The 10061-nt window shown below is 46.1% G+C and overlaps 1 protein-coding gene across 1 annotated transcript; it reads right to left on the minus strand.

Annotated features, from left to right (window-relative positions):
* Nucleotides 1-240: 240 nt before the first annotated feature.
* LOC148107083 (epididymal secretory protein E3-beta-like) lies at nucleotides 241-3755 on the minus strand. Its single transcript, XM_087858981.1, has 2 exons — nucleotides 3425-3755; nucleotides 241-1062 (listed from the first exon to the last, which is right to left on the minus strand). Exon 2 carries the CDS (start codon nucleotides 1042-1044, stop codon nucleotides 607-609), a length of 438 nt encoding a protein of 145 aa, XP_087715107.1. The 5' UTR covers nucleotides 1045-1062; nucleotides 3425-3755; the 3' UTR covers nucleotides 241-606.
* Nucleotides 3756-10061: the final 6306 nt, after the last annotated feature.

Here is a 10061-nt window from a genome sequence, read left to right on the forward strand (position 1 = left end):
CAGATAACGTCAGTTCTACCTTTATCTTGTACTTAGTTTATTATTCCTCGGGAAACATACTGCCTTCGCCTATCTAAAATGCGTGCGTTTGCTTAGAGACACGTTTAAGGAAGGAGACCAAGGACACGCACCTTAAACCTTATACTCTGCACACATCATATCCAAGCATAACCTGCATCACACACCCTGGAACACCTGCACCAATCACACAACACGTAACATACATGACTGTCATACACATTGGCATGATACCATTTATTTAGGGAAGCGGGGACCATTCTGCTCGGGTCGGTATAAGGAGAATGAATGTCAGGAACATCCCTGGTTCAGTAAACCAGAGAAGCCACAGAGAAGCCATAGAGCTTAATCTTACAAAACTGCGAGAGCAAATCAGATGAACGAGCGCACAAGGGAATTCGCGCAGAGAAACCGTGCAGGTGGTTTTGACAGGAGGAAAGCGTGTGATGAGGCATGACTCTTACGTAGGCGGAAAACACGGGCACATCCATGCAAAGGAGAGAGTACAAGGGCTGTTGACGGAGGCAGGGGCTCCCACGTGGGCAGCACTGGACACCCTACTCGAGCCTGGGGGTGTGGGAAGACTTTCTATGTCTTGATGTCTAACACCTGGATGTCCTCTATGCCGTCCACGTGCCCGTCCCCGCCGCAGTGGAACTCCACGTAGCTGTAGCTGCCGTGCCCTCGGTAGCTCTTCCCGTTACCCTCCTGGTAGCACCGGAGTATTCTGAAGGGATGCTGGGCCCATACGTACACATTTCTGGAACGGTCTCTCCACTTCCTGAGGCAGATCTGCTCGATTTTGTGCCAAGAGGTATAGATGAAGACGTGGTGGTCCCTGTCTTGGGGAGCTTCTCTCTCCCGCATGAGCTCGTCGCATTTGTAGTCGCTGAATTTCCAGCTTGCGCTCAGGAAGTGCTGTGTCCTGAATTCCCTCCAGGAAGGGCTCTGGCTGCGGACGAGCAGGCCGCCGAGGGGAACCAGCAGGGCCAAGAGAGGGCCTAGGACCTTTAGGGAGGACGCCATCTGAGTCAGCAGAGCCAGCTGCGGGGCCACGGGGAAGAGAGAGGAGAGCATTAGCTCGGCACTGCCTCGAGAGCTGACCTGCACCTTGAAATTCCTCTCCTGCCGACGTAGGCTCTTGGCCCAATTTGACCACTTTGTTCCCGGGCTCCAAGAGGATCTATGTCGTTAGGAATCAGCTTTACCAGAACTGGAAACATGCTGGAGCCTGAGGGAGACAAACACAAAATGCCCCCAAATAGGTGAAGTTGATTTTGAGAAGTGGAGACAGCTGCCGCCTGCCCAATCTTCCACCCGCACTGAGGAGCCCGTCACCCTCTAGCTAACTGTTCAACAGTCCGGATCAAGTCTCCGAAGGCCGCGGCTCTAAAAGAAACTGGTAGGTCAAGCTCTGTGGCCGTGAAGTGGGAAGGGTTGGCCCCACGTAAGGGAATGAGGGTGTTAGGTGAAGACCTGGGTGATATTTTCCAAGCAAGAAGGCTTTGGTTTCCTCAAACCCCAGGCTACAGTTCCATTGATTCTGCAAAATGGTGTTTATCTGACCCTGATTTCCTTAGAACACTTCCCCAAAGCCTGTGTGAAACCTGTTGTCACTTCTGACTACCCACATACTTCTCAGCGGCCATTTACCTCATTCTCATAATCATAAATCATCTTGATTTGTGGTGCAGAATGCAGTCATACAGGATCTCCAGTTTTGAAATAGTGTTCTCATCCATCAACAACAAGATTGAAACTACCCTCACAGCAGCTACTCTGGTCATAATTAGGGCATAGATTTGTTTGCAAAAGTCTCCCCTTAAACCAGCTCTCTGTCCTCATTCCACAAGAAGTGCAGCTGGTCCTATGGCATCTCTAACCTGGTTCTCAGCTCTCTGAGCACTGTGTTCACAAACGGGCCTGAGAATATCTGCCTCATGGACCCGTGACCATCTAATGAGAGATGTAAGTGAGAGCACTTCTGAGAATGTTGTAGGGACCCAGGATAGGCCGCCCCAAAAGGTGTCCCAGTGGCATATTTATTATGTTGAATTGAAGCTACTTGGAAAACAGCCAGTGCGAGGACACCGAAACCCTCTTCTGTCCCCCAAAAGCAGAAATTGAGTCTGTCTTATGAATGATACCCGCCCTGCACTAAGAAATAAAAGACATTCTTATCACCAGAGATAGGGGTTTTTTTATTTTTTAAGTAAGCTCTATGACCAACATGGGGCTTGAACTCATAAACCTGATATCAAGAGTCACCTGTTCCAACATTTGCTGCAACATGGACGGACTGGAGGAAATAATGCTATGTGAAATAAGTCAAGCAGAGAAAGACAATTATCATATGGTTTCACTCATTTATGGAACATAAGAAATAGGAAGATTGGTAGGAGAAGAAAGGGAAGAAGAAAGAGGGGGTAAACAGAAGGGGGAATGAACCACGAGAGACTATGGACTCTGGGAAACAAACTGAGGGCCTCAGACGGGAGGGGGGTGGGGGAATGGGATAGGCTGGTGATGGTAGTAAGGAGGGCACGTATTGCATGGTGCACTGGGTGTCATATGCAACTAATGAATCATCGAGCCTTACATCAAAAACTAGGGATGTACTGTATGGTGACTAACATAATATAATAAAAAATATTATTTTAAAAAAAAGAAGAGTCGCCTGTTCCAGTAACTGATGTGACCAGGCACCCACAGGGATAGGGATTTTGAAGCCAGGAAAGCTGTATAAACAAACTTTCTTGCTTTTTTTTATCTACTACTTCAGCCCAGATTCTGCTTGGAATTCCTTACTAATTAAAACACCCAGACATTTGTTTTCTCTGTCCTGTCAATTCCTCACGAATCTATTGTCTCATTGTTTAAAATGTATGAAAACTGCCTGCCTCGGTCACTTCTTTGGGACCTCAACTTCATTGTTGGGCCTCTGTGAGCACAAAAAATCTTTGCCTTTTTCCTCCTATTAAATCTGTCTTGTGTCAACTTTAATCTGAAACTAGCTGGAAGAATCTGGAAGGATAGAAGGAAATTTTTTCGTCCTCTATCATGTCAAGTGCTTTGTCAGGCACAGAAGACAGATAGGCACATTCACACCTGGGCCACCCTATACCTCACCCAAAGGTCCTAACCAGGATAGAAGACCAGGATTCAAGCTGCTTCAATGTATTATGCTTGTGAAGATGGGGGAGGAAGTGGGAGTAGGGTGGAAGGGTTGTGGGGAGAGACTGTATCACTGGGATTAATCCTCTGTTGAATTCAGGTCTTTGCTTCTTACAGATTGGATCACTTTCCAGTCTTAACCCTTCCATGTAGAAATTCAGTGAGGCCCCTTCCAGTGTTTCTGGGCCTTTCCCCTCTAGCATCCTCAGCACCAACCCTGATTTGAACTCACCCCGTTCAGATCCAACACTCAGATGTCACTGGTCGAGGAAATCCATATGTGGACCTGAGGAGCAGAGAGCCGGGCGGTCTGCGGCGGTGAAGAAGGAAAGAGTAGTGAGAGGCCCAGCACTCCAACTGATGAGGAGCCCGGGGGGTGGGGGACAGCCCTCCTACGTGAACCTGTTCCTGTGTCTTCTCATCCAGAACACCTAAAGTTCACTCTGAGAATAGCCCAGAGCAAAGGTGTCCTACATCAAAGACTCACTGCTGGGTACAGAGGAAAGTTAAGGCCCTGGGAGGGGTCACACTGGAGAAAGGTAATGTGAACTTGCCAGGAGATGGTCGACTCTAGCCCCTAAATTCACCTTCTGAAAAACTTCCGGGACAAGTGCCCAGCCAGCTAGGCTATGCTCTATGAGAACTTCAGTGGAAAAAACAAAAAACACAACGACCCAGCTCTGGAGCTGTGGACTGTGGAATCTTCATGGAGAGGGGAGAGTGTGTTGTCAAAGGCGCAGGGTGTGGATAAAGTGAGAAGCTGAACGTGTTTCCATCAGCCCATTTCTTCAACAGCTGCTTCTAGCCAAGCCGCCTTGGGTGAGTCTCTCCCTGGGCCACCTTAGTATCGGAGAGGCAGGAAGGAGAGCAGAGTTTGCCACTGCAAATGTTACCTCTCGGGCAAAAGGATGAATTTGAAGAAACCAGAAACACAGGAGAAGCTCTAAACCAGAGCGGAAGTTAGCCTCCTTAGAGGAACATTTACATTTATAAAGGAAATTTCTACTGGAAGTGTATCTCCCTCTTAGTGCCAGAAAGAGGAGGATGAGTCTACAAATCAGAAGAAACTCTTACCAAGGAAAGAAAGAAAGAAAGAAAGAAAGAAAGAAAGAAAGAAAGAAAGAGAAAGAAAAGAAAGAAAGAAAGAAAGAAAGAAAGAAAGAAAGAAAGAAAGAAAGAAAGAAAGAAGAAAGAAAGAAAGGGAAAGAAAGTCATGGGGCGCCTGGGTGGCTCAGTCCTTAAGCGTCTGCCTTCATCTCAGGGCGTGATCCCAGCGTTATGGGATCGAGCCCCATATTGGGCTCCCTGCTCTGCTGGGAGCCTGCTTCTTCTTCTCCCACTCCCCCTGCTTGTGTTCTCTCTCTCTGGCTGTCTCTCTCTCTGTCAAATAAATAAATAAAATCTTTAAAAAAGAAAGAAAGAAACTCTTATCAATGGGGAAGGCACTGACTTAAATATGTCTAACAAACCCTACCATTGTTTGCTGGGCTTTTCCTGGTAACCTCCCATAATTGGCCTCCCCACCCCCATTCCAATATCTTTCCTTTTTCTTTAGCTGAAGATGGTATTCGAGGTGGTGGCTTGAGTCATTTTTGGCCATTTTACTCAGTTTTTCTGAATATCTCCAATATATCGGAGATATATGGTCTTAAACTTTGGTTTGTTTTTCTTTTCTCAACCTCTTTTTATTACAGAGATAATAAAAGAAACTAGAACGTGTACACCAAAAATTGTAAGGAAAAGAAAAGAGGAATGCTTTTCTTTTATCTTTTTTTAAAAGTATTTATTTATTTTAGACAAAGGGAGAGAGAGCCAGTCTGACTAGGGGAGGGGTAGAGGGAAAAGCAGACAAACCACTGAGCAGGGAGCAAGACTTGGGGCTCCATCCCAGTTAAGGCAGACCCTTAACTGCGTGAGCCACCCAGGCGCCCCAAGGGGAATGCTTCTACACATTGTTTACAGAGAAGTTTGACTGTGTTGGTGGCAGAAAACTAATCTGGTCTGCACATCACTGGTTGCTGCGGGGATCGCTGCGCAAAGGCCGGTAGTTACGGCGGCAAGTTGCGGGGGTTCCGCAGTCATTAGAGTCTTTATGGTTTGGCCCAGTTCAGAATCCTGACTCCACCCAGTGAGAGTGTGCGGAAGGGCCGCCTCCTCAATCACCTCCCTGCTCCATTTTATTTTTTATTTTATTTTATTTATTTATTTATTTATTTATTTAGTTTTTTAGTTCCATTCTTTATTAATGTTTGAGGACTTCTTTTTTTTTTAATTTTTTTTATTATATTATGTTAGTCACCATCCCTAGTTTTTGATGTAAAGTTCCATAATTCATTACTTGCATATAACACCCAGTGCACCATGCAATACATGCCCTCCTTAATACCCATCACCAGTCTATCCCATTCCCCCACCCCCCTCCCCTCTGAAGCCCTCAGTTTGTTTCCCAGAGTCCATAGTCTCTCATGGTTCATTCCCCCTTCTGTTTACCCCCCCTTTCTTCTTCCCTTTCTTCTCCTACTAATCTTCCTACTTCTTATGTTCCATAAATGAGTGAAACCATATGATAATTTTCCTTCTCTGCTTGACTTATTTCACTTAGCATTATCTCCTCCAGTGCCGTCCATGTTGCAGCAAATGTTGAGAACTCGTTCCTTCTGATAGCTTAGTAATAGTCCATTGTATATATGGACCACAGCTTCTTAATCCAGTCATCTGTTGAAGGGCATCTCAGCTCCTTCCATGATTTAGCTATTGTGGACAATGCTGCTATGAACATTGGGGTGCATATGGCCCTTCTCTTCACTACGTCTGTATCTTTGGGGTAAATACCCAGTAGTGCAATGGCTGGATCATAGGGTAGCTCCATTTTTAACTTTTTAAGGGACCTCCACACTGTTTTCCAGAGTGGCTGCACCAACCTGCATTCCCACCAACAATGTAGGAGGGATCCCCTTTCTCCACATCCTCTCCAGCAATTGCTGTTTCCTGCCTTGTCAATTTTTGCCATTCTAACTGGCGTAAGGTGGTATCTTAGTGTGGTTAATATTTGAATTTCCCTGATGGCTAAGGATTTTGAACATTTTTTCATGTGTCTGTTAGCCAGTTGTATGTCTTCATTAGAAAAGTGTCTGTTCATATCTTCTGCCCATTTTATGATTTGTTTATTTGTTTCTTGTGTATCGAGTTTGAGAAGTTCTTTGTAGATCTTGGATACCAGTCTTTTATATGCAGTGTCATTCGCAAATATCTTCTCCCATTCCGTGGCTCCCTGCTCCGTTTTAAACGCATTGACATAAGTGAACTTTATTTATTTTTGTTTTGGAGTAAACTCTACCCTCAACGTGGGGTTCGAACTCATGACCCTAAAATCAGGAGTCACCTGCTGTACTAGCTGCGCCATCAGATGCCCCGTACGTGACTCCGTCTCACTTCACCTTCACGGGGGGGGGGGGGGGGGCAAGGGAAATTGTTCTTTTCTGTTTTAGTCCGAATGTTCAGTTTACACCCAGAACTTCTCTTCAAACGTGTATTGGAAGCAATGCATCCTGGCGTCTAGTCTCCTGATTCTCTCCTTGAATGGGAACTAGTCATCAGGATTAGATGGAGAAATACTGGCATTTATAGAAACTCGTTGGTGATTCTGTACAAAACTCTGGTGCTCCTCAAAGCCCAGCTCAAGCCAAGAATTCCTGAATATCAGGGCATCATAGGCTGAAGGACTGAAGGGCGGTGGTGTCGTGAGCCTGCTATGATGTTGTCTTTCCACAACGCCAGCTTTAGTCAATCATAGAGCAAAGTTAAAGCACAGTTATAAGCAGGTTCAGCATTCCAAACTCGATGACATTTCACCATGTCAGTCACTTGACTTCTTACACAGCACACAGAGCAGGACACCAGACAAACCACAGAACCACGCAGATAACAGAGGGTGTAGTAAGTTAACGACCAAACTTGAAATCAGTCTGTGGGCGCACAGTTGAGATAAGGCCGCGGTCAGATCTGGGTCAGCTCTGGGCACTCACTTCTTATGTTCAAGCACGGAAGGATCTCAGTTCTGTTTGGAGATCAATGGGGCAGAGCCAATCGGGGGCAGTTGGCTTTTTAAGTGGTCCAACACAGAGGGTTAAGGTCTGAAGAGTCTGACAGTTTGCTGCCCAAGTCCTCCCCTTTCTAAAGGGATTGAATCGGTTTCAGGCCCCTGCAGATCTCCTCTGGTTCTGCTCCTTCTCAGTTCTGGGGTGTCAGCTGACACTGGTCCCAGGGAATAACTCCTAGCTGCCGTACCTTGAACTACTTGTCACGGCTTGACACAGGCCCCTGCTTGACACAGGCCCCTGAATGACACAGGGTCCCACTTGACTTGAGAGACTCCATTTTGCTCTCTACAGGTTGTCTCAGATCACACTGTGTAAACCCAACTACTGTCTAGCAATTTGGGATTAAAAAGGAAAGTAGAAACACAGGAATGCTGGGCACCTGGGTCTGGACGACTTGAAAGGCGACTGGGAGAAAAATCAAGATGGCCGTCCCGTGGCCGTATATGCACAGCCCTTCCTAACAAGTTCACGTGACCCCCTGAAGACCTGAATCAGGTGACTCAGTGAATGCAGAGAGAGGCGGCGGGAGAAGCTAGGAGGGCTGACAGGTGAAGGGACAAGCTCAGAGACAGAGCCACAGGTTTCCAAGGCACCCTGTTTTACAGAATAGTATAGGACTTCAGTGAGGAATTTTGAGAATGTAGGAAGCAATGCATGTGAAAGTAGTTTGTTAAACAATTAAGGGTTAATGTTGATCTGAATTGTTGACAATATCATCATCACGTTGTTCTACTCCAGTCATTGCCAGTTTTAACCAGTTAATCCAGTGTTTCTGAAAGAAGTGTGATATTCCACTTTTGATATGGAAGAAAAATTATTGTGAAACCAAAGCATCCATACCCATACATTCAATCGTGAGCTAAGCCATAAGCTCTCAGGCGTCTCTGAAATGAAGCCGTTAGGAAGCACCCTAGACTGACCTGTGGGAACATATCCCTTCATATCCGCAGGAATCAAGCACCAAAGCAGCCCGGGCAAGTCCGGTAACCATTGCTTCTGAGAGCCGTTCAGTCGGTGTGCTTCCTCGAGCCCGTCTACCAGCTTCTGTAACAGAAGCCGCTTGGGTTGCGGCTTCTCATTTGAGTTCCTGAAGAGATAGTATCCCTTGAATATCCATTAAAAATCATGTGTTAATTATATTCTTTCTGTAAACATTTTCCTTGACTTTAACTCCTTTCTACTAATTCCTTGATATTGCCTTTTGTTCACCGTCAATTTTTTCAGTGTTTTGGGACAACGGCTTCTCAAAACCACATCGGTGATGCATTTCCTCATGCAGATGACGATAATGTCTTAGGGTGTCTCAACCTGGAATCCATGGTCTCCCAAGGACTCCATGGATGGAATTTACAGGGTCATGGACTGGGATGGGCTGTTAACTTCAAAAAATAAAAAACTATCAGTTATTTTACCAGCAAAAATGGAATATTCAGGAATAGCAGAGAATTGTAACCAGGGACAAGCAACCTACACCAAAGCTATAGGCAACTCCCTGAGCAAAGGAGATGAGCACTTTCTTCTAGAAGAAAGGAAGTTTGGAAGGTGTTGTAAACAGAAAGTGCCCAGCCTGGGAGCTGGAAGTGTAGTAGCTTTGCTTGGCTAGGTTGTGACGGTCTAAACTGGCTGGACTGTTCAGGAGCAGAGTGGAGAAGCCCATCTTCTGCGGGGCTAGTGGAGCAGTTTGCCTTGCAAAGTAGTCCTTTCCCTTGGAGCTGTAATTGGTGAGAGTGGTAGGGCACGAGCGCGCCCCCTGCTGGCCGCCACAGCCATTCTAAACCAGGTTTCCTTTTATTAATTTTCACAGGGGAAAAAATTAACATCTTTCTTTTCACTAACCTGCCACTGAAAATTAACAATTCCTTCATTTCTGGGGGCACCTGGCTGGCTCAGTCGGAAGAGTATGAGACTCTTGATTTTGGGGTATGAGTTCATACTCCACATTGGGTGTAGAGGTGACATATAAATACAACTTAAAAAAAAAAGATTTCTTTCTGTTGATGATCTTTTTGGTTATTTCCTTATCTTGCTACTGTGAACGATGCTGCAATGAACGTAGGGGCGTGGATATCTCTTTGAGATCTTGACTTGAATTCCTTTGTATAAGCACCCAGAAGTGGGATTGCTGGATTCTATGGTAGTTCAATTTTTTAAAAAGATTTATGTATTTATTTGGGGGATAGGGGCTGAGAGGGAGGGAGGGAGGGAGAGAATTGTGAGCAGACTCCCTGATGAGCAGGGAGCGCAATGTGGGACTTGATCTCCCAATCTTGAGAACAGGACCTGAGCCAAAATCAAGAGTCAGACACTTAACCGACTGAGCCATCCAGCTGCCCCCCAGTAGTTCTCTTTTTAATTTTTGGAGGAATCTCCATACCGTTTTGCATAATGGCTGCACCAGTGTACATTCCCACCAAGAGTGTACCAGGGTCCCTTTTCTCCGTGTCCTCACTGTCTCGTGTTGGTCTCAGCTATTGGAGAGTCATGCCATCCACTAGGGATGCCTGGAGGCATGTACATTGCCCGCGCTATTTGAGGTCAGCCCCCACAGACATTTCCCATCCAGAGCCGATCTCTTGGCTGGACTGGCCCTTGTGGCTCTTATGATGATTGCAAGATACGCCTCAGCCACGACCATCAGGGGGCTTAGAAAAAATGAGAGTTACTACTCATATATTCTGGAAGGTACTTGTGGGAAAGGAGAAGCAGGGTCACACAAATGGTCATTTATCTAGGGTCACCCAGGGCTAAAGGGGGAGCTTCACCGGTGGG

Source organism: Ursus americanus, chromosome 35 (genome assembly GCF_024610735.1).
Source record: "Ursus americanus isolate L20-20 chromosome 35, mUrsAme1.1.p, whole genome shotgun sequence".
In the NCBI taxonomy this organism is placed as follows: Eukaryota; Metazoa; Chordata; class Mammalia; order Carnivora; family Ursidae; genus Ursus; species Ursus americanus.

What these genes read in the sequence shown, in the direction of transcription:
- LOC148107083 (XM_087858981.1), bottom strand. Translation starts at nt 1,044, where the DNA reads ATGGCGTCCTCCCTAAAGGTCCTAGGCCCTCTCTTGGCCCTGCTGGTT.